The sequence below is a fragment of the Myxine glutinosa genome, chromosome 5 (genome assembly GCF_964187855.1).
Source record: "Myxine glutinosa chromosome 5, kmMyxGlut1.1, whole genome shotgun sequence".
Taxonomy (NCBI): Eukaryota; Metazoa; Chordata; class Myxini; order Myxiniformes; family Myxinidae; genus Myxine; species Myxine glutinosa.
The window spans coordinates 125,057,683-125,082,420 of record NC_136265.1 but is presented as its reverse complement, the minus strand read 5'-3'; the positions used below and the strand labels follow the sequence as shown (position 1 = coordinate 125,082,420).

Genomic DNA, 24,738 nt, shown 5'->3' with positions numbered 1-24,738 from the left:
TTACACCCCGCAGCCCGTTCCTTGCTCACACATCCAGCCGTGCCCATGCTCCTCGTACCTTTCCTTACACACCCAGGTACACCCATTCCACTCACAGCCTTGGTCACACACCTGACCACCGAACACATTGGCACACATTCGTTGCTCGCACACCTCACCAATACACCGCTTCGCGCCCCCTCCTCGGCCACCTCCTCTGTGACAATCACAGGTGTGCCCTCATTCGCACACCCAACCACGTGCCTCACCACCAACTCCAGCGTGCATTCCCACTCACGCTCTACCATTCCAGGTGTGCATCCTTCCATCCCAGGTGTACATCCTCGCTCACCTGTCACAACTAACTCACGCTCCATGTCACTCTCACTACTTTCACCTCCATTCCTGACAGCGCACTCAACCTTACTCTTGACAGCGCACTCTTTCCTCATGCACCTGTCCGTCACACACCTTTCTCGCGCACACTCTTGCGTGACACCCTCTGTAACACTCCCCACAGGTGTGCATTCTTCCTTGCCTTTGACAGCGCACTCTTTCCTCAGGCACCTGTCCGTTACACACCTTTCTCGCGCACACTCTTGCGCACACTCTCCCGTCACACCCTCTGTAACACTCACCACACCGCGCTTCCATGTGCTCCCTCGCACACGCGCTACGACCGACTCACTCTCGCCAGCACCCTCACTCCTTGGCACGCACTTTTTCCTCACACACCCCAGCGTCGGACTTCCTCGCACACCTCCTTTTTCGCACACCAGACCTGTCGCACACTTCACCAGTGGCCTCTCACGAACACCCGGGTCCATCTCGACCCCCAAGCTTCTTAAATCCCCTGGCGCATCATACGCACGACCATATTGGTCACCACTTACACCGGGTCCTCTTCCTCTTCGCTTCTCCTCCATCACCTGCGAATCCCTCATCCGGTTAATGGGCACATCATCACGATCCAAACACAGACTTTGGACCAATTCTTTTATCTCCTCTTTTATCTCTTTCTTATCCCCTCTCCGTCGCTTCTTAATTTCGCTCATCCCTTCTTCCACTTCTTCTAATTTGTGCTTCACCTCTTTTATTCCCCGGTACGTCTCCTCAAGCTCATCCTCTAAGGCTACCTTGACCGTTTCCATGTGCGTCCTCACCTGCCGGTCCTTCGTCTCCATTACCTCTATCACCTCGTCCAACCTCGTTGTCAGTCCCTCACGTACCATCTGACATTCCCTCTTTGTCGCTATCAAGTCGTTTTTTATGTCGTTTTGTGTCGCTTTTAAACCTCCTAATACCGCAGTGTTCCTTTGAACCTGCTCCACTAACTCCGTCTGTCCCACCGTCAGCTGCTCCACCTCCTGCGTCAGGACCTCTATGCCCCCCTGTAACTTTACAGTCCCCTTTCTCACCTCCTTCTCCATGTGCTCCTTACAGTGCCTCACCTCCTCGCGCACTCCTCCGACCTCCTCACTCACTCCTCTCCTGATCTCCTCTCCCATCACTTGCATCTCCTGTCCAGATGCCACCCTCATCTGCTCCATTTCCTCCCTGTGAGCATCCAGTTTGGCTTCTACCCCCATTCTGACCCCCTCTATCTGCTGCCCCATTTGGTTAACTTCCCTTTCCGCTTGGTCCCTCATGTCCCTCAATTTGCCTTCCATGGTGTTTTCTAACCCCTCTAACCCTTTTTGCATCCCTTCCATTTGATTCTCTTGAGCGGCCATTCTGTTTTCTACCCCCATTAACCCATTTCTCACCTCTTTTATCCCGTTGTCTAACCCCTCAAAATTATTGTCTAACCTCCCAAATTTCTTGTCTAACTCCTCAAAATTATTGTCTAACTTCCCAAATTTCTTGTCTAACTCCTCAAAATTATTGTCTAACTTCCCAAATTTCTTGTCTAACTCCTCAAAATTATTGTCTAACTTCCCAAATTTCTTGTCTAAACCCTTAAAATTATTGTCTAACCCCTCACTGGTACCCCTCGCTTCGTCCCTCATTACCCCCATTTCGTTTCCCATTACCCCCATTTGGTTTCCCATTACCCCTAATTGGCCCTCCAATCGCTCACTCTGAGCATCCATTCGGTTCCCCATTACCCCCATCATTCTGCTTTCCATTTCTTCGCTATTCTGGGCCATAAGGGCCTTCATTTGTATGAAAAACAAGTTCAAATCCACCGGCGGCGCTGCCACGGTCGCGGGCGCGGTGATCAGCGAGGCGCCATTTTGCGCTCCCGCAATGTCGGGCACAACGACGCTATTTTGTGCGTCTGCTACCCTCGCTGCTTCGCTCTCCTCCTGTCCCTCATGTCCCTCAATTTGGTCCTGGACCGACCCTGCCTCACTCTCCCCTACCGGACCCCAGCTGTCTTGGTCTGCCATAGCGCGACTTTCAAAATTCGGGTTTTTATACAACAAAACAAATTTCGGCCGTTATAATTTCGTCGAGCGCAGTAAACGCGCTCTGAATCGATTCTCCCTCCCTGGTTTGGGCCTAACAACGCGTGGGAAACGCGCTCCGAATCGATTCTAATTGTTACAAATTTGGGCCTAATAAATTTAGTCCCGGGTTCGAATTCCACTCCTCGACACCAATTGTTACAGACGTGGCTTAGATGTTATTTACCGAGCGGTTTTGGTATGACCACGTCTGCACAAGTTACCCGATTATACTCGAACGTTGACTAATCGCGCTACGCTAGGTCAATAAAGGCAATAAAGGAAAAGGACACACGGCTGGGTTTCAAATGACACGACACCCAGGGTTCAGTTCTCAAGACCTCCGGAGGAGGTTATATTAAGGCGGAAGGTTAGATTACAACTACAAGAGGTACAGCATAGAAAGACAAGCACTTAGACACAATCTTATATTAACCCCAACAGACGACAGATAAACGGGACAAAAGGCTGACTCACACGGGGATTGATGGCTAGGAAAGGCAGGATCGATGGCTCCAGGTGCACCTGGGCTCAAAGGTCAGAATCGACTCGGTCCGGTCCAGAGATGCGGGGAGGTATTCAGCGCTCGTACGTGGTGACTTGTCTGCTCAGGCTGGGGGCGCATCTCACGTCACGTCCGCTACGTGGCCGCGTATATCCGGCGGGGAGTGACACGCCCTCGGCTCGTTAGCTCCGCCTCGTGGAATCGGCACGTTGCTTCTCATTGGGTGCGTGCGGGGGGTTTACCAGGCTCCGCCCTTGACGAGGAGCTGACAGCCAGCCCCTTTGTGGTAACCCCGTGGAGCGCATGGTCTGGAGCGCATTGTCAATGGCGGCTAACCGAGCCGGTGTGAGGACGCACACTCCCCCCGCGCAGCGTCGTTCCCCTCTGTTGTTGTTGTTGTTGTTTGGGGAAGAAGATGGAAGGAGGTATGGGAAAGGTCCTAAACTCACTACTGGTGCCATATAATCACATTCTGGTGCAACGAAGAGTCATAATTAATGGAAACGAGTCCTTAACTGACATAGACTAAGAATAACTAGCAAGATGTCCGAAAGTTGTCTACGTGTGATGCGGTGGACCTGGGCACGACATTTAATGGGGGAAAAAGGGGAAGGTCGGCTCTACTGATTGTTGTTTACAGACAATGGGACTAGGGAATGGGGGATTGGGGATAGTTGGGGAGTATTGGGGAAATAGGGGAATATTTACAAGCGGATATGGAGGCCAAATTCCATATTCGCAACAATATGTATCTATACCTATGTCCCCTTATTTTATAAATTAATTTACCATTGCTTGGTTTGTAGCAACCATGACAAAAGGTGATCTAACATTGCCTCCGTAAGAGTTACTCTATCCCGAGAAATGAATTTTAAACCAAGAAATTCATTCAGAATGCCAGCGATGATTCGCCTACTATTTCTCGTTCTCAGAAAACACTGCAGAATAATTATTTTGCTGATAATTTCTCCAACACACACACACGAGGACTCCAGCCTCATTCGAGAAGGCTAACCTCATCCCAGAACCAGCAGGCGATTCACCTGCGAGTAATTAAACATGAACAATATCATGAACACTGCAGTCCCACCATACAATGTCACAAACATGACAGATAAAAAATCCTCAACTGGTTCGAAGCCACGTTACTACAGGATCATGGCAAAGGCACATGGCAACTAGTAGGTGAGACCATTAACCCTTACCTCTCAGTTTGAGCTCTTTGGCGTTCACCTTTGCTTGCACCGTGCCTCCGACCTCAGGATTAGTGTCTCCGTACGGGTCACCAAATTGTCGAACGTGGATCGATTGAATGTCCACACACCAGGGACAATTGCCAAAGATTTATTATCTGGAGAAGATTTAACTGATTATACAAGGAATATAACAATATTTAACAGTACACTATGCCGACCTACACAATCACAGAGCAACACAAACGTTTCCAAAAAATCTTCTGCCCGACTGTTGAATTCAATTATTTTATAGTGTTTGAGACAAGGAAAATTTTATGCCTCCATCTAGGAAGTCGCCGGAGGCATTATGTTTTCGAGTTGTTAGGGTTAGGGTTAGTGTTAGGGTTAGGTACGTCCGTCCATCCAGGCTAAACCTCTTTTTTCTCAGCAACCATATGTCTGATTGAGACGAAACTTTCAGAGTAGTAGTGGCACCCATGCAGAATGTTTTATGATAATTGTGAGGTCATATGTCAAGTTGGGGTCATGTCACGTTGCAGCCATCTCGGAATAAAGCAAATAATTAAAAAATTATTTCTCGGAAACCGCTGAATGCAAAAAATTTAAACTTAGCAAATTGTCAATACTCCCAATGGGGAACAAAACCATGCTAATGATGACATCATAGGTGAAGTGGTATACCAGCCATATTGGATTTAACCTAAGATCTTAAAAAACATCTTCTCCCAAACCACCAAATTGATTGACTCAAAACTTTACGTGTGTCATCGACTAGGCATGGCGATTAAAACATGATCATGAAAACATCATTGGTAACATGGTGTGGCAGCCATATTGGATGGAAAGAAAATATTAAATAATTAAATCTCTGAAACCGCTCACCCTATCGATGCAAAATTTTATTGACATTATACTTTGAAGATTATAATGATTGGTGGGTCATGATCTGTGAGGATTTGAACAATTCGTTGGAAGAGACCATCATTGAAGTTTGTCATTACCATGCATGTTGTTCAACTATCCTGACAATTTATGGGGGTGTGGAACACCTTTCAATTGAGATGACATTAACGACTTCTCACAAACAGTCTGGAAGTCCATTCAGACTTCCACAGTATGTACATAATAAATATAAGTTTCATGATTATAGGCAAACATCACCGATTGGCTGCTAGATATCAATTTCGATTCTTTTTTTATTTTTATTTTACGGATGCATTTACTGTTTTTATGTAAATTTTCATTGAGACTTTTATTTCACAGTTCACAGTTATAGAAATTACAATTTTCAAATACTAGATTTTTTTTGTTTTTATGTAAGTGTTTGCAGTTTTTTTTCATGTAAATTTTCATTTACAGATGCATTCAAATGGTTGTGCGACTTTTTCCAGTATATCAGCTTTGATGTCCGTCAGCATGCCAAAATTCAACTTTCTACAACACCTGGAAAGTACCGAACATTAATATCAGTCAGTCGGTGGTTAGAAAGAACTTTACTTATATGATTAAATATAAAATTTCCTTTGTAGGTGTAGGGAAGTGTCAAGCACCTACAAAAAAAACATAGGAAAAAACCCCAATTTCACGACGGCAACGCCCGGTACTCCTGTTCGTTCTCCACAAACGGTTGATAAATACAATTTCTTTTTTTTTTGTATACAACATCGAGGCTCGTGTAAGAGCTAACATCGATCACAAAAAGACAAACTGACACATACAACATATGATAAAGGGAGCGGGAGACAAGATGGGGGGGGGGGGGGGGGAGAGGGAAGCACACAGGTACAACAATAGAGAACAGGGACATCTGGAGATCTGTGGGAGGGAGAGGGCTTGAAGGGAGGAGGCATGGGAAGGGGTTGGGGGTGGGAGAGATATAAAACACATTGACACTGACTGCTAGGACTTCCAGGAAAGAAGTCTAGTCTAGTAGGAAGACTAGGTCCCCCTGCACCCCCCGGAGATATACTTCTAATCAGTGTTTCTAGATTGGAAAAAATGTGTAGAAAATGACTAGCTATGGCCCCAAGCTGAAAAAATGTCCCACATACCATTTTTATGCAAATTACTGCTGCAAATTTTATGCAAAATTATGCAAATTTTATGCAAATTTTTGATGAGGAGTAGAGTTGAGGGGTCTTTGAGGGCTTCATCGAGGTGCTCTCGGTTGCAAGACTGGGTCATTCTGAGAAGCACAGCAGGGTCAGAGATCATGATGTTCTCCTCCTCAGTGAATCTCTCCATCAACAGCCTCTCCATTGCCTCACACACTGTTTTGAGGCAAAAGAGGGACTTTGCGTAGGCCTTTCCACTGAGAACACCTTTGAGAGATCCACTTGTTACTAGTTGTGCCTCAAAGAGAATCTCTGCATATCCAGAACCACGCATCTTGTGTCCAGTGAGCATCCCGATGTAGTTCATGGATGTGTGGAAGGGTCCAATCGTTACTACATGACTAGCAAATTCATTTGGCCAGCGCCAGATGATGGGAAGGGCTTTCATGCAGACACCCAGATCAAATGTATTCAGGACCCATCTCTGACCCACCTCAGCAGTTGCTGCCTCGGAACGCTTCAGTAGCTCACGAACAACTGCGTTGTCTGTGATCGGTTGGTGGATAGGCGTGCAGTAGTCGACTGTTGATTTGCTGGGTGGGGGAGAACCAGTTGCAGAGGTGAAACCCCCTAGCCCAGGCACAGGCTGCAGGCCATTGCCATGCCATGCAGGCACCAGGCACAGACCGATCACAGACAACGCAGTTGTTCGTGAGCTACTGAAGCGTTCCGAGGCAGCAACTGCTGAGGTGGGTCAGAGATGGGTCCTGAATACATTTGATCTGGGTGTCTGCATGAAAGCCCTTCCCATCATCTGGCGCTGGCCAAATGAATTTGCTAGTCATGTAGTAACGATTGGACCCTTCCACACATCCATGAACTACATCGGGATGCTCACTGGACACAAGATGCGTGGTTCTGGATATGCAGAGATTCTCTTTGAGGCACAACTAGTAACAAGTGGATCTCTCAAAGGTGTTCTCAGTGGAAAGGCCTACGCAAAGTCCCTCTTTTGCCTCAAAACAGTGTGTGAGGCAATGGAGAGGCTGTTGATGGAGAGATTCACTGAGGAGGAGAACATCATGATCTCTGACCCTGCTGTGCTTCTCAGAATGACCCAGTCTTGCAACCGAGAGCACCTCGATGAAGCCCTCAAAGACCCCTCAACTCTACTCCTCATCAAAAATTTGCATAAAATTTGCATAATTTTGCATAAAATTTGCAGCAGTAATTTGCATAAAAATGGTATGTGGGACATTTTTTCAGCTTGGGGCCATAGCTAGTCATTTTCTACACATTTTTTCCAATCTAGAAACACTGATTAGAATTATATCTCCGGGGGGTGCAGGGGGACCTAGTCTTCCTACTAGACTAGTCGGTATTTCAAAAAAGTGGATCTGGTGTGAATTTACGGGGGTAGAAAAGATTAAGGTTTTGGATGGAGGAAGATAAGAGATGGTGATGAACAGCTGTTTTAAAGACCTGGAGGGAAGAGTGGGATTGAAGAGAGTGAGGGAGTTTGTTCCAGAGGCGGGAGAAAAGAGGAATGAAAGAGTGAAGGTGAATAGAGAGTCTTGATTTTGGCAGTTTAACCATAGGAGGGTTGCATGCAGATCTTGTGCGACATGTAGGAATATTTGGAGGACACATCACGGACAGAGCTGGGGGAGCAAGGCCTGAGAGGAGTCGGTAGAAGACAGAAAGACCACGAACCTGCCTGCGGTGAGTGAGTGAAAGGCCCTCGGAGTTAGCGTCATTGCGGGAGATTCCAATGAATCTGAAAGCTTTGGTTTCAACAGCGTGGACCTGAGCTAGGTGTGAGGCAGGAGCACCAGCCCAGAGGGGACAGCAGTATTCCATTGAGCTGCGGATGAAAGCCTTGTATGTGGTGAGGATCTCAGGTGTGCCATGGAAGTACTTCGCATGACGGAGGATGCCCAGTCGGCGACTGGCTTTGGAGGCCAGCTTGGAAATGTGGTTTTCCCAGGAAAGATCATGGCAAATAGTGAGACCCAAAAGCTTGAGTGACAGAACTTCTTGGAGAGGATTGTTGAGAAAGTAAATGCGAGGGTTGTCCTGTCGGTAATTTCGGAAAGACAAAGTAAGAGTGAGATTTGTCAGGATTGAAAGACATGTTCCACTTGTTTGACCAGTCTGTAATTTTGTCCAGGTCTGCAGAGAGTGAGGAGGCTGCAGCCTGCCGATCTGAGGGATGAGGTATCGAGTGACAGAGAGTGGAGTCATCAGCAAAGAGGTAGAGAGGATTTTCAAGAGAGTCAGAGAGATCATTGATGAATGAATGAATGAATGATCGTTTTAAGGCCATTTTTCCCTGCTAGAGCAGGGGTTAGCCTTTGAGAGAGATCATTGATGAAGACCAGAAAAGGCACAAGGCCCAGAACACTGCCTAGGGGAACTCTAGCCTGAAGAGGAAGGGGGCGATGAGAGAAAACCATTCAGGGCCACACGTTGACAATGACCAGGGAGGAAGCCCACAAGGCATGCATGGAGATTTCCATGGATACCATAGGAGGAGAGGTTGGTGAGCAGAGCGGGCTGCCAGACCATATCGTTGGCACGTGATATGTCAAGGGAAACAGCTCTGATTTCCTGTTTGCCATCAAGGAAATTTGTGGCAAATTTCATTTGTGGCAAAGAAACAAAATATTGCTTTATTTTCAAATCATTCCTTTAATGTAATCGAAATCCTGCCTTTCCGGATAGTAATTCTTTTTCATACCTAACTTCAACACACTATTCTGGATTTAGCCAATCAAAGGTAAGGATGGTGTTGCTGTGTTGCACCCCCACCCTGTTGGGCATGATTGAGAAATGGCAAACAACTCATAGGGGAAGGCGGGGCAAGTTGAGCCAGTTTTTGTTCTTGGAATGTTAGGACTGAACTTACTGATGATCTTGCACAAATGAGTATCTTGCCTTCTAATTTAATCCTTGGGAAACATTTTGTAGCTAGTTCTTACTTTCTATCCCCACACTGAAAGTCACTGTGACCTTTGAAAAAACGGAGGCCAAATGGCTCAACTTGCCCGCCTGCGGGGTAAGTTGATCCAACCTCTGGGGTAAGTTGTACCACATAGGGGTAAGTTGATCATTGCCCCAAATAAAGATAACTAAAGTAGAAAAGCATTGTTTTGCCAGAAAAATATTTAATGTTGTAAAGTTCTACAACACTGAACGAAATGATTACCTTGTGTTCATGGTTATAGTAATCAGTTACGAACAAATTGAGTCACTCTCATAGAAAAACAAGATTGTCAACTGTGGTAAGAAAAGTCAACTCAATCCACCTGTCACAGTTTCAAGTCACAATTAAACAAAAAGTATCCCAAATAGTTGATCATTGCCCCAAATAAAGATAACTGAAGTACAAAAATTGGTCTGCCTGAAAAATATTTAATGTACTTGTTACAACACTGAACGAAATATTTACATGTACCTTGTGTTCATGGTTATAATTCAATGTGGCAGCTGGATTGAGTTGAAAACAGCTGCCACAGTTTTAAGTCACAATAAGACAAAAGTGTCCCAAATACACCCAGAAAGGCCAACAGTCAGACTGTGGCAATTAAGGCACAATATCTTGCTCATCAATGCCAGCTTCATCATTTGGATCTGGAACTAAAACTAAAACATGTCAGAAATCAAGTCAATTAAGCTGCCAAACTGACAAGTCACAATTGAACACAAGCTGTCCAGAACAACGGGCAGAACTGCCAACGCACTTCGGCTGTGGCAGCTTACGCACGATGTCTTCCAGTTCAAATCCTGCTTCATCCTTTGGGTTTGGAACAAACACTGGGTTGTCAGATCCAACTTTTCAGGCAACCTTCTGCAGGAAGACACCTTCAAACTGAAATTCCTCTCCATTCAGTACATCAACCCGAGCAATGTAATGCACAAATCTTGATTTGCCAGCACATTTGACAACTACAAAGTCACATTCAATGATATCCATATCACTGTCCACATCTGATTCGTCATCATACTCAACTTCTGAATCACCATCTGTCTCACTGGAACTAGGGGTTTTTGATCTTGGGGGACATGTCTTTTTCCCATTTGCTTTGAACAAGCATCTCTTTGATTTCTTGGCTGATGGCTTCCGTTTGCGATTTTCAGATAGGGCTGCAAGCTCCTGGCGTACTGGGGTGTCAGTCAGAATCTTTGTGCTGCCTTTTTTGCGACCAGCTTTCGTTTTCTTTCTTGCTGTTGCTTTCGGAAATGGGTGAACATCAGATGGTGATACGTATTATTATTATCTCCACCAACTGAGTTGGCAAGTTGAGCCAGACCCTACGGGGCAAGTTGAGCCATGGCTCGATTTGCCCCGTAGGGTCTGCCTCAACTTACCCCAGTCTGAACTTTCTGAGATGTCTCCACATACACACATATTCTATGCATCCATCGTATTAAAGTCTATGACAAGAATGGAGACACATACCTGGACTAACAATTGTCATCTGATATCCATATTATATCTATGCTGCATATGGAAGAAACGTGAACTTACCTGTTTTACACCTTTTTACTTTTATAGCTGAAAATGGATTTTTCCCTCTGCAACACTGGTTTCTGTTTCAATTTAGAAAACAATATGGCAGAATTTGGAGTTATGCAATGGGGTATCTATAGATGGCGCCACCACAAAGTCTGACTCATTCATAACTGGCTGGGAGGTGGTGGCTCAACTTACTCCTATGCTCAACTTGCCCCTGAAGGAGCTGTGCTCCCACTCGAATCGAAAGAATGGACGCGACAAAAAGCTGAAATTCGTCCGAGTTTCTTTATTCCATCAAATCAACTCGGGTAAACTGAAAAGCCCGTTTATCGGGCAGCATTATATACAAGCACTCGAATATCTCATGCCGGAGCGTTTGCCCTTAAAAGGCGCGACTGGGCGTGTCCGGGAGACCTGGGCGAGTCTGGACATGCCCGGGAACGGCGAGACTGGGTGTCGCCGGACGGGCCGGGCAAGCCCGGGAAAGGCGAGTCCGGGCATGCCCGGGAAAGGCGAGACAGCGTCTCCGGGCGGTCTGGGCGAGCCCGGCACAGCGATCGCTCCGTGGTTGCGTCCTCGGCAGGTGTAAGGCGATTGTGTATGTTCAGCGGCAACCGCTACACCCCGCCTTCCCCTACTGCTCTACTGGTCCCAGATGGTAAGGTTAGGTGGAGGGTTCGGCTTGTTAATTAAACACAGGTGTGTAAAGACTGTAGTGTCCGTAGATTCAGTAAACAGCAACAGGAACGAGAATCAAGAGGTTTTCTTTATTCGGCATTTTTTCCCTTCTGCGCATGCGCACCCTTCCTCCATTAACCCCCAATCACGTGGTACCCCGAAGCAACAGACACAGCAACTAGCTAGGTACTGGGTAGAGATATGCCGATACAACTGCGCACCTACCAACCCTACCGATTCGCGCGGTAGCCTACCGATTTTCTATAGCTCCCAACGCATACCGATTTTATTAGTCAGACATACCGCATTTGGAAAAAAATAAATAGTTGTGTTTTTTCTGTTTTGCGTTCGTTTCTCACTGCCAAGATCGTATTACACGCGGCTGCTTCTACATTCTACAAAACTCGTGCCTGACCTTGATTTCTTATCTCATCAGCGATTGGTTATTGCTTCCAAACTAAGCATGACCAATGGGACGACAGGAAACAGCGGGCATTCATTTCAAGACAACGCGCCATTTTCCATTCATGATCAAAGACTGCAGTTAACAGAGAGTACTCATCGCTTCAGTGCACGACAAGAATGCAAACACCAGAAAAGAAAAAACCACCCCCACGCTGGGTCAACAAGTTTAAGCCAAGTTGGACAACAGAGTTCAAGTGTATCAAGGCTTCGCGTAAGGGAGACGGACATGCCTTCTGTGATATGTGTCGATCAGACTTCTCCATCAGTCATGGGGGATACAACGACTTGAGTCGGGGAAACATCAGCACGGGGAAACAGATGAGCAACTCCCGCGCGGTGGCAACCACATCAAAAATAGCCTTCCAGCCAGTGCGACAGATGCCGACGTCAATCAACGCCGAGGTTTTAGTTCAAGGACTGTTGATGGAGCAAAAATAGCCTTCCAGCCAGTGCGACAGATGCCGACGTCAATCAACGCCGAGGTTTTAGTTCAAGGACTGTTGATGGAGCACAATTTGCCTCTGGCCCTAAATGACCATTTCTCCAAGCTGGTCCCACGGATGTTCCCCGACAACGAGATCGCGCCTCAGTACGCATGTGGTCGTACCAAGGCGACTCATATTACGTGCACCATCGCGGGTCAGTCAGTTGATCGCATCAAGCAAAATGTCGGCCGGAACGATCTGATGTTTACCCTAGCAACGGATGGAAGCAGTGATGATGACAAGTTTTTCCCAGTCTTGATCACCCATGAAGATCAGATAACGGGCCTAATCACAACATCATTTCTCGACATGCCAGTAGTCAATTCCGCGACTGGTGAGAATATTTCCACGGCAGGGCTTATTTAGCCTGGCGTTGGCTTCGCGGCTAGGGTGCCAGCTTAGGATCCTGGGTTCGAATCCCGGTCGATCACTGAATTAACGCCAGGGGGGTTGACTCAGCCTGTCATCCTTCCGAGGTCGGCTAATTGAGTACCAGTTCACTGGTAATTCCCTGTTTGTCGTAAAAGGCGACAAACAGGGTTGGCGGCAGGAAGGGCATCCGGCCGTAAAACATTTGCTTCAAAAAAAGGGGACCGAAAAACAACAACAACCACGGTGCCCGAAAAAGGCCAACCCCCGCTTGCGGGGAAAAATGGCCTCTAAAGGTGGTTTTTTAAATTAAAGGACTCTCTACGAAAGTGTGACTTAAGCCTGAAACAATGCATTGCTTTCTCGTCGGACAATGCCTCAGTAATGACTGGTCGACATCGTGGCGTCATGGGGTACCTCCAAAAAGACACAAACACAGACATCTACCTGATGGGCTGTCCGTGTCACTTAAGCGCCCGGGCAGCCAAGGCAGGTGGCAAGGCTCTGAAGGGTTTTGATCCTGAGCACTTTGTCATAGATTTGTGCATGCCCCCGGACCCCCCTAGGGATGCGTGCGTCTGCGTCGCACGCCAGCCTCCCGCTTTTCTTTCAAAAAAGGTTGGCAGGTGTGCAACTGGTGACGAGGTAAACGTTTTCTGGCGAATAATGACGGTGGTAGGCTCATTGGAGACTTTCGAAGGTAACGATTTTGAAGCATACAAAGAGCGCTTGGAAGCCTATTTCATCGCGAACGACATCAGACAAGTCGAGGTGGGCACCATTGCTGCCGTGATCCAAGCGGCCGACAGGAAGAAGATGGCTACTATGATCTGACTGACCGGTAAGAGTACTTACACTACTTTGAAAGACTTGTGTCTCCTGGAAATACCTTCTGCTAAAACGTACGAGCAGTTGTGTGAAATGCTAAGAAATCATTTCAAGCCGTGAGTGTTAGAAATGGCAGAAACTTATCGTTTTCACCGGATGACCCAGAGTGAAAACCAGAATGTCACGGACTATGCAAACAAGCTCAAACGTTTGGCCGTCACTTGTAATTTCGGAAACCACCTCCCACGTGCTTTACGGGACCAGTTTGTAGAAGGTGTGCACAGCCAGTCCACCAGGAAAAAGTTGCTTTCCGAGGACAGAACATTCGAACAAGCTTTGGCTGTGGCTGAGGAAACGGCTGAAAAGGAAGTAAAACAATTCAACTATGGAGAGCCAGGGGTGTCGGGCTCTGTGGACTTTACAACGAGAATAAAAAAACAAGACGATTCACATTGTGGTCCTTGTTTCAAGGATCGGTCGTAAAAAACGACCCTACCGTTTCCAAAGGAAAAACGTTGCCACAGGTGTGGCTCTACGGAACATCTGGCTGATACGTGCAAACATGCTCGTACCATCTGCGGATACTGCCGACGTGAGGGCCATTTGGTTAGGGTGTGTTTGAAGAAACAGCAAAATGCAAAACGTCTTTTGAAACAAACCCATCATGTTATGGTTTTGAGCGATGAGTCAGAGGACGATCTGGATACGGTGCATTTAATGCATATTAACTCTACATCTGTTTCAAAAAATACTACCCCTCACTACCAACTCGAAATCTCCATCGACGGAACAGAGATTCCAATGGAAATTGATACGGGAAGTTCAGTTACTCTACTAAACAGTCGTGATTTTCAACATGTGTCCGGTGACATCAATACCTTGAAACCAACTACAATATTACTGAAGAGCTACACGGGTGATGTCATCAAATGCTTTGGTGAGAAAGAAATGTGTGTTCAAATTGGGGAGCAACGTGGTTTTGTTTGTGCGCGTGGTCGATGGAGCAGGACCTTCATTACTGGGTAGAGATATTACTTCAAAATTCTCCTTTCCCTAGAAAAATATTTTCAATGTTGCAGTTCCCATCACCACCGATGACATCATCAGGCAATACCCCGAGCTATTCCGTTAACCTACAACTGTTCCGTTTGCCATCCGTGAAAGGGTTGACCAGGCTTTGGACAAGCTTGAAAAGGATGGGGTCATTGAGAAAGTTCGGTACTCACCCATTGTGCCGGTCATTAAACCAGATGGCCAGTTGCGGATTTGTGGTGATTATTCGGGCACCATAAACAAATATTCCGAGTTGGAACAATACGCAGGACCTACGCTGGAAGAACTGTTACACAAACTAGTTGGTGGGAAGAAGTATACGAAGCTTGATTTGTCCCAAGCCTACCACCAATTAGAGTTGGCCCCTGGGATCAGAAAGTATACTTCGGTAAATACACACCGAGGCCTGTACCAGTACCGAAGGCTCTCATTTGGGGTAAACACAGCCGTTCCAGTTTTCAATGTACCATGGAGAATTTGCCAAAATACCTTCCCGGGTGCTGCGTGTACATTGATGATATGCTGGTGACGGGAGATAGTGGTGACAACCATTTTTAAAACCTTCACAGGGTTTTGTTTGAAAAGGCTGGAGGAAAACGGAATTACATTAAAACGTGACATGTTCCACCTCATGCTGGACGAGATTGAGTATGTTGGATTTGTTATTTCGGCTGCGGTGGTATTCCCAACAAAACGGAAGCTTGAAGCTATCCAACAGGTAGGGGACCCCGAAAACGTGGGTGAATTAGTCATTCATTGGCCTCGCAAATTTCCTTCATCGTTTTGTTCCAGATTTTGCTGAAATCATGTCTCCTTTGTACAAGCTACTAAAAAAGGAGGTGAAATGGAAATGGGGAAAGGCCGAAGGTAACTAATTTCAAAATATTAAAGCTGCTTTGTGCTCCAGTCACGTACTACGTCATTACAACCCTCGAGCCTGCTTGGTCCTTCAGGCGGACGCATCCTCCGGGTGTAGGGGCAGTCCTACTTCAACCCAGTCCAGAGGGTGAGTTTGAGTCGGTGGCCTACACATCGAGAACTCTGAACAATGCGGGAAAAAATTACTCCCACATTGAGAAGGAGTCATTGGGAATAGTTTTTGGAGTGACAAAGTTTCGGCAATACCTCCTGGGGAGACATTTCATGCTAATGACAGATCATAAGCCTCCGATAACTCTGTTTAACGAGCACAAACCCGTGTCACAGCGTCAGCAAGGATAAAGAGATGTTCCTTACTGTTGACAGCTTACGACTACACCACACAGTTCATCACAGGCAAGAAAAATGTTTATGCGGATTTCCCCTCACGAAAACCCGTACCGGGTCATACAAAGCCTGAACGAGTGACTGTGGAGGTACTTCTGGTGAAAAATGATGAAATTGTGACTGCCGCTGTCGTCGCGGCTGAAACAAAGAAGGATCCAGTTCTCTGCAAGGTACTTAATTTCACAAAACATGGTTGGAATGAGAATCCAGGAGATTATTCGGCCTCATCACAACAAAAGGCTGGAACTTTCTGTGGAAGATGATATTGTACTGTGGAACTCTCGGGTGGTTATTCCCACATCGCTTCGGCAGATTCTACTCACCGATTTACATGCTGAACATTCAGGCATGGTAAAAATGAAACAAATGGTCAGGAGATACCAGTGGTGGCCAAATATCGACAAGGATATTGAAAGCACCGTGAAATCATGTGTAATGTGTCAGGAGAATGCGAAGGCTCCGCCGGGGAGCCAGCCCGTATCGTGGTCTTCACCTGCCGGTCCCTGAAAACGACGAGAATAAGAATAAGAAACAACCTGAATAAGGGTCAGTGCTCTTAGAGCTAACCAAACCAAACAACAAGTGAAGGTGTTCCAAGAGAACCTCGGACATGTCCCAAAGTTCCAGTAAGGCCAACTCGTGTTTGCGCGAAATTTTGGAAAAGGTCCGAGCTGGGTTCCTGGGACTATCTATCGGGTCATTAGTTCAATAAATTATGATGTGCGAGTAAACGGGTTGGTGTGGAAGAGACATGAAGAACAACTACGTCCCCGGAATGTGACCACCCCTTCATGTTTACAACCCGGTGGTGAAATGGGGGGGCCCTGACCAATTCCCAGTCTCGCTTTCTGGACCCTTGTCTCCAACTAGTCTTGTTGGGAGTGGGAGTCAGGAAATGTCTATTCCATTTGCACCACCTGTTGAACGAGCTGCTCTTCCTGATCAGCATTTTGATGACTCAGTTTTTTCTCCACGGGTTGATCAATGTGGGAACCCGGAACCGGTTGTGGATGAACCCGTGCCTTCCCCATCATCTGGTCAACTACCTCATCGGGTTGGCGAGTCCAGAAGATTTCCGGTGCGAGAAAGGAAGAAAACGCGAAGACTAAATTGAACAATGCTGAGTCTGTGTATTTGCCCACCACCTGGTTGGATGAGAAATTTGTTTTTTGACCCCTCGAGTCTAACATTTGTGAAACTGAGTTAATTGAAATGATGAACGGCTTTGTGTGATTGTGTTATCTGGTTTATATGACAGACGAGTACCGTGATCTTAATGATTAACTACCTATTTGTTGTGAGATTTAAAGAGGGGGCAGTTGCTGTGTCTGTTGGTGGTTCGGGGAACCACATGATTGGGGGTTAATGGAGGAAGGGTGCGCATGCGCAGAAGAGGGAGAATGCCGCATAAAGAAAACCTCTTGATTCTCGTTCCTGTTGCTGTTTACTTAATCTACGGACACTCCAAAGACAAAGCCAACAGCGCTCTGATTGGTCGGTTTTGAAACTGGAATAACGTGCCTCATCTATGTCGGCAAAACCATTCTCACGTGGTCAGCATCTTTGAGACACCTGGAATATTGCATATTGTATAATGCCACCCTTCCATCAAACTCAAATCAGTTGGCATACCTGCACCATTTCGATTGGAGAAGGCGTGGCCTTTTGTGCGATTGGAGGGGAATATGGCATGATCAAGGTGTAAACGAGGTACAGCACTGTATTAATGATTTGTTGATATATCATCATCTTGCAACGTCATTGATCACGTGTTAACCTCGCAATCAACTAACAGAGTTGGTGGGAATCCCTGATACTCACGTGAGCCCCCTTAGCCTTTTATGACGTCATATAAACATCCTTTTTCAGAATGATGAGATTATAGGCTGATGGACTTTCCTCCTTTTCCATGTAAGGTTTATAACATTTTTGGGTTTGGGATATTAACGATGGTCCATAGGCTGTGTGAGCACGAACCGTTGTGAAGGAATTTTGTTCCACCTCTGGCTCGTCGTCAATTGGACCCGCGATATCGTTCAGCTCCATGGACGCCGAGGCCAACACGTAACACGATGCATCACATAGGGGATTCGTTACGTGCGAACGGACTCGCGTAACGACTCCTCGTGGGGTTAGCACGTGCCACCCTCACGAGACGCCGAAGGCACCTACGTCACAATGGGGAGACGCGCACGGGTAGGCGCCTGATGAGGCCTTGGCTGCACCTGTTGGGATCATTACAAGGTGCTACACATGCTTTGCCATGGGATGTATAACGCTAGGGAATGTAATTTCTCGCACTGGGTGTGTGAACTTACCTGTTGCCAAGTGAGATGGGAGGCCATTACGTCATATGGTATCATGTATAATGAACACTGCAGGGTGTTGAGAAGCTGATCATAATCATAAGGAGGCTTGTTTTGAAGAATCCATTGGAATCCCTCAACAATACGAAGTAGACGAAGAACAGGTTCAATTGATTTGTCACGTCATTATTTTATGGTGTAATTTTCTCGTTCCAGAGAATGGTTCACTTATTAACAACATTCCCATCTGAAACCTCCGGCTAAGTGTGTGTGCGTGTGCGTGTGTGTGTGTGTGTGTGTGTGTGTGTGTAACAGTGACAGTGACAGAGTGAGAACGAAGATTCACGAACCATAATAATTGCAGACAGGTCAGTGGTCTCTCTTGTCTTCTTCAATCTCCTTTCTGGTCTTGCACCCATTGTCCTCTTTGCCCTCCCTCCCCCAGGTTTCTGCAGAGCACCCACGGTCCACCATAAAACGAAGTCAGAAGCGACCTGAGAAATCCCGTTTCACAAACTTTTACCGCTTGCATTGTGAAGGTGAGCGAGGTGCACCACCGCCACCCCCAGATCAGCTGTTGTTGATCTCGTACCCCAAACAAGCTGGGAAAGGATGACAGGGTTATCGACCCTTCTTGTGTTATTTTGGCATGGCTGGGGTTCGATGTCTAAATCTAACTGCCTTAAACATTTATCCCATCTCATGCCATCCCATCCCATTCCCATGCCATCTCATCCCATTCCCATGCCATCCCAATCCATCCCATGCAATCCCATCCCCCATCCCACCTCATCCCATTCCCATCCATGCCGTGTGTGTGTGTGTGTGTGTGTGTGTGTGTGTGTGTGTGTCTCTGTGTGTGTGTGTGTGTGTGTGTGTGTGTGTGTGTGTGTGTGTGTGTGTGTGTTTTCCATCCATGCCATGCCATCCCATCCCATCCCCATTTTATTCCAATTCCATGCCATCCCATTCTCATCCCCATGACATTCACATCGCAAACACATCCCATCCCATTCAATCCCATTCCATTCAATCCCCAGCCCATGCCATCCCATCACTTCCTATTCCATTCCCATCCTATCCCATTCCCATCCTATCCCATTCCCATACCTTCCCATCCCATTCCATCCCCAGCCCATGCCATCACATCCTATCCCATCACTTCCTATTCCATTCCCATCCTATCCCTTCCTATCCCATTCCCATCCCATCTCTAAATTTGGCACCCCTGCAGTACGTAATTTATGGATGACCTCATTACGCAATGATGTCATGATGTGTCATGATGATGTGCACAACATGTGTCATGATGTGTGCACATGATGTCATGATGTCATGATGTGTGCACAACACAACGTAACGATTCTGAATCACGTGACGATATAAAATTTAAGGTCTAAATGTATCGTTTGGTAAACCTGGGAAAGATCTTGAAGGTCTCGCAGCCCGTGAACCCCCGTACATCGGGGCGGAGTGATGGTTTGTGGCGCTTGGGGCGACGGTCAAAAATATCGCCCCCTGCAGGTACTGACAGTCAGAAATTCCAATTGAGGGGGCCATATGAAAGAGCTCTAAGCTTCGCCAGCGGGTTCAGCAGCAGAGCCCTGGAACCTGTTCAAAATGAGAATATATTTGGATATGATCTCCTGAGATGATTCGGGTTATTAACTCCAAAGAATCCGGAAAAAATTCTGATGTTTCTAAATACGCGCCATGTTAAGGTGCGTAGAGCAGTTTAATAGGTCCTTCCATGACATGGTATTCCAATTATAAAATAAATAACAAAAACAATAACATTGCAACAAGGCATTTATTAATACTAATAACTAGCCGAAACCCGTGGAACATCCATGGAAGGGAGGATGTGGTGTATGGATAGAGTGTACCATTATGGATGGCATAGGGGATTTGCTTGTCCGAGTAAGAGTTAGGAAGAAAGATGAGAATGAAGAGTGCGTATATGAACAACGATCGCCGACACCGGCACAAATGCATGCTCTGGATTGTCTACTCAGTGGACGGCTTGCTTTCGCCTTCGCCTGTCCAATCAGCGGACGGCTTGCTTCGCCTTCGCCCAGCAGACGCCAATACGATGGCGTCGTAAGATGGCGTCGTATCGGCAGTTAATCGGATGCTTTTGGGCCCCAACGTTGGCCAATTCAGATTTTTCGAGTATGGCTGTACGTGATAAACAAAGAGCGCGGTTCGTAGATCGTAAATCCATTAGTGCCGTGGGCATCAGGTCACTGGGTGCAGCGTAAAAGGGATAACAAAGTCTATTATTATATAGATATTAACAACTAGCCGAAACCCGTGGAACATCTACGGAAGGGAGGATGTGGTGCATGGATAGAGTGTACCATTATGGATGGCATAGGGGATTTGCTTGTCCGAGTAAGACTTTGGAAGAAAGATGAGAATGAAGAGTGCGTATATGAACAACGATCGCCGACACCGGCACAAATGCATGCTCTGGATTGTCCACTCAGTGGACGGCTTGCTTTCGCCTTCGCCTGTCCAATCAGCGGACGGCTTGCTTCGCCTTCGCCCAGCAGACGACAATACGATGGCGTCGTAAGATGGCGTCGTATCGGCAGTTAATCGGATGCTTTTGGGCCCCAACGTCGGCTAATTCAGATTTTTCGAGTGTGGCTGTACGTGATAAACAAAGAGCGCGGTTCATAGATCGTAAATCCATTAGTGCCGTGGGCATCAGGTCACTGGGTGCGGCGTAAAACGGATAACAAAGTCGAGTCCTTACGCTATTATTATATAGACTAGCCGAAACCCGTGGAACATCCACGGAAAGGAGGATGTGGTGTATGGATAGAGTGTACCATTATGGATGGCATAGGGGAGCGCTCATGGGATCTTCTTCTTCTGTTAAGCTCCAATTTTTTCTCTTTACGTTAAGTCCAATCAGTCCTCTCTGCTCGAAGTGCTCAGGCCATGCCTTCCCGCTCTCATACTTTTATTTCCGTTCGGTGTAGAAAGAGATTGACATATCGTTCGTCTGTTTTCAGCTCGTTATCTTTAAGCTTCCTTACGTCTCGCCACCTGCTACACCTCTCTGAGTTACGAGGATTTATGCAACGCACCCCGAGTATCGCAACGTCACTCCATTTAACTTTATTAAAATGACGATAAAGACGTGAAACCCGTGGAACATCCACGGAAGGGAGGATGTGGTGTATGGATAGAGTGTACCATTATGGATGGCATAGGGGATTTGCTTGTCCGAGTAAGAGTTAGGAAGAAAGATCAATTTTCACTTGTGCAAAAATGCTACTCACAATTACATCGCCTGTGCGTCGGCCTGTGATTGAGCCAGAGAGTTGGCCTGTGAGTCAACTTCCTTTCCAATGTCTGCAAGAATTGAAATACTGATTGTGAATGTGTAAAATTATATGAAAGAAGAACATGCATATCAATAGACGATGCCATCGAAAAGGAGAGCAGCTGTCAATAGAAAAGGATGTCTGACATCAATTTGACATTATTGCACAGGAAATGACAAACAAAGAAACAGTTAATTTCCATCGGGTAACATTACGATGAGAGATCAGCCGATACCTTTATTATGTCCATCAGCATCCATGGCACTTAGAAAAAAACGCAGCATCAGCCAGCCGCAGCCAACTATCACGTACCATCTCGAAGTCAATGCCATCCTTTTATCTCTTCGTATTCAAGTACAACTCACTGATTGCAACGTCACTCCATTTAACTTTATTAAAATGACGATAAAGACGTGAAACCCGTGGAACATCCACGGAAGGGATATCGTTCGTCTGTTTTCAGCTCGTTATCTTTAAGCTTCCTTACGTCTCGCCACCTGCTACACCTCTCTGAGTTACGAGGATTTATGCAACGCACCCCGAGTATCGCAACGTCACTCCATTTAACTTTATTAAAATGACGATAAAGACGTTTCCTTATATATCCTAATTTCAAATGTTCAAGGGAATAAAAAAGCTTCTTTACGTCTCGCCACCTGCTACACCTCTCTGAGTTACGATGATTTATGCAACGCACCCCGAGTATCGCAACGTCACTCCATTTAACTTTATTAAAATGACGATAAAGACGTTTCCTTATATATCCTAATTTAAAATGTTCAAGGGAATAAAAAGACCATTTGGTTCACACCACCCATCACACCACTCGACTGTCCAATCAGCGGACGGCTCGCATCGCCTTCGCCCAGCAGACGCCAATACGATGGTGTCGTAAGATGGCGTCGTATCGGCCGATAATCGGATGCTTTTGGGTCCCAACGTCGGCGAATTCAGATTTTTCGAGTATGGCTGTACGTGATAAACAAAGAGCGCGGTTCGTAGATGGAAAATGCATTAGTGCCGTGGGCATCGGGTCACTGGGTGCGGCGTAAAAGGGATAACAAAGTCGAGTCCTTACGGTATTATTATATAGATAACAATATTCGTACCATTTGGCAATAATAAAACCGCTCTAGCAGGGAAAATGGCCTTAAAATGAATGTTGTTGTTGTTGTTGTTGTTGTTGTTGCTGTGTTGGCAATAATAAAACAAACGTATAATCCCCGCCCCGGTCCAAGCATACCTGGACTTAGTGAAAGGTAAACTAGTGCAGAAGCAGTAGAGCAGGCAGGTTATGCCACAAGACCGTTAACAAAAACTACATCAAACATGCATGCAGCAAGGTGTGGTATTTATATGCAGCAAGGTGTGGTATTTATATGCAGCAAGGTGTGGTATTTATATGCAGCAAGGTGTGGTATTTATATGCAGCATGGTGTGGTATTTATATGCAGCATGGTGTGGTATTTATATGCAGCAAGGTGTGGTATTTATATGCAGCATGGTGTGGTATTTATATGCAGCATGGCATGGTATTTATATGCAGCATGGTGTGGTATTTATATGCAGCATGGTGTGGTATTTCTATGCAGCATGGTGTGGTATTTCTATGCAGCATGGTGTGGTATTTCTATGCAGCATGGTGTGGTATTTATATGCAGCAAGGTGTGGTATTTATATGCAGGATGGTGTGGTATTTATATGCAGCATGGTGTGGTATTTCTATGCAGCATGGCATGGTATTTATATGCAGCAAGGTGTGGTATTTATATGCAGCATGGCATGGTATTTATATGCAGCATGGCATGGTATTTATATGCAGCATGGTGTGGTATTTCTATGCAGCATGGTGTGGTATTTCTATGCAGCATGGTGTGGTATTTCTATGCAGCATGGTGTGGTATTTATATGCAGCATGGTGTGGTATTTATATGCAGCATGGTGTGGTATTTATATGCAGGATGGTGTGGTATTTATATGCAGCATGGTGTGGTATTTATATGCAGCATGGCATGGTATTTATATGCAGCAAGGTTTGGTATTTATATGCAGCATGGCATGGTATTATATGCAGCATGGCATGGTATTTATATGCAGCATGGTGTGGTATTTCTATGCAGCATGGTGTGGTATTTATATGCAGCATGGTGTGGTATTTATATGCAGCATGGTGTGGTATTTATATGCAGCATGGTGTGGTATTTATATGCAGCATGGTGTGGTATTTATATGCAGCATGGTGTGGTATTTATATGCAGCATGGTGTGGTATTTAAATGCAGCATGGCATGGTATTTATATGCAGCATGGTGTGGTTATTTATATTGAGCAAGGTGTGGCATTTCTATGGCCTTGAGACTAGAGCTGAGACAGAGCAGCAGAGTAAGGGCTCTAAGTAAGGAAGGTAAGGAAGTTTAAAGAACTCACTTGACACGTGATCCTGGCCTCGCTGATTGGGATATACACCTGAGAAATGTCGATATGATCGACGTAATTACATAACAAACGTCCAACAGTAGCACCCCTCCATCCCTCGGGCCAATGGGCGATCTCCATGTTGCCGAGTGCACACATTAAACCTCATTATACAAGATGAGAGATCTCAGCAGCAAACACCTGAACACGGATTTATTTACTGTGACAGGTGAAAGAAATAGGAATTGGGGGAAAAAGTGAATCCGGATGGAAAGGAGTTTATAAACGTCGACCTGACACGTGACACGTAGCACAGAGTTTAAAATAAACTGTAAAACTTGGTTCTGAAAGTTGCTTCTCGTGATCTCAGAAGTTCGTTGTGTTATAATTTATATACAATACAAACAAATGGAGCATGAAGACGTGTTTTTTGAGAACGCTCGTACCTGAAGGCATTCCCGTGCACCCTCGGCCTCAGCACGACGCGTGCGTTCAAACGTTTACGAATCACGTCGAACCGATGTCCCGTGGACCCAGGTGGACGCAGCAGAGGGCGCCAGAGGCTGTCGATGTGACGTGTGGATCCCATGAACCTGTAAATCACGAAATGATATAGAATGGCACGGCACAGGTAGACGGACAGGTAGCGGAGGAGTTCGGTGGTGATGATCAACAATATAATTAACGTGTTATTGTAATTAACAAGCTGCTGCAAATCTCTCATCCCAACTTTGTCCACATTTTGTCCGAAAAACAACAACAACCTTTGTCCCAACAAGTTTGTACGAAGAACAAATTGAGGATGTAATTGATGGACAGTTTTGTGAATGTGA

General features: G+C 46.1%; 1 protein-coding gene across 7 annotated transcripts in view; it reads right to left on the bottom strand.

Annotated features, from left to right (window-relative positions):
- LOC137428254 (uncharacterized) overlaps positions 1-24,494 on the bottom strand; it is a 30,005-nt gene extending 5,511 nt beyond the window's left edge. The window contains exons 1-6 of one of the 7 annotated variants that reach the window (XR_013623552.1): positions 24,352-24,494; positions 21,447-21,519; positions 19,572-19,764; positions 18,504-18,602; positions 17,825-18,015; positions 15,851-16,350 (exon numbers count right to left, since the gene is read on the bottom strand). Coding sequence is in view for 1 of the 7 variants with exons in the window: in XM_078778644.1 (XP_078634770.1) it covers positions 16,288-16,350; positions 18,504-18,602; positions 18,746-18,755; positions 19,572-19,680; positions 21,447-21,519; positions 23,918-24,064 (501 nt within the window). In the remaining 6 variants the exon portion in view is untranslated. Of the gene's footprint in view, positions 1-4,139; positions 5,574-15,850; positions 16,351-17,824; positions 18,016-18,503; positions 18,603-18,745; positions 18,756-19,571; positions 19,765-21,446; positions 21,520-23,917; positions 24,186-24,351 lie in introns of those variants that run through there. The other 6 variants (XM_078778644.1, XR_013623550.1, XR_013623551.1 and 3 more) reach the window with 6 other exon arrangements.
- Positions 24,495-24,738: the final 244 nt, after the last annotated feature.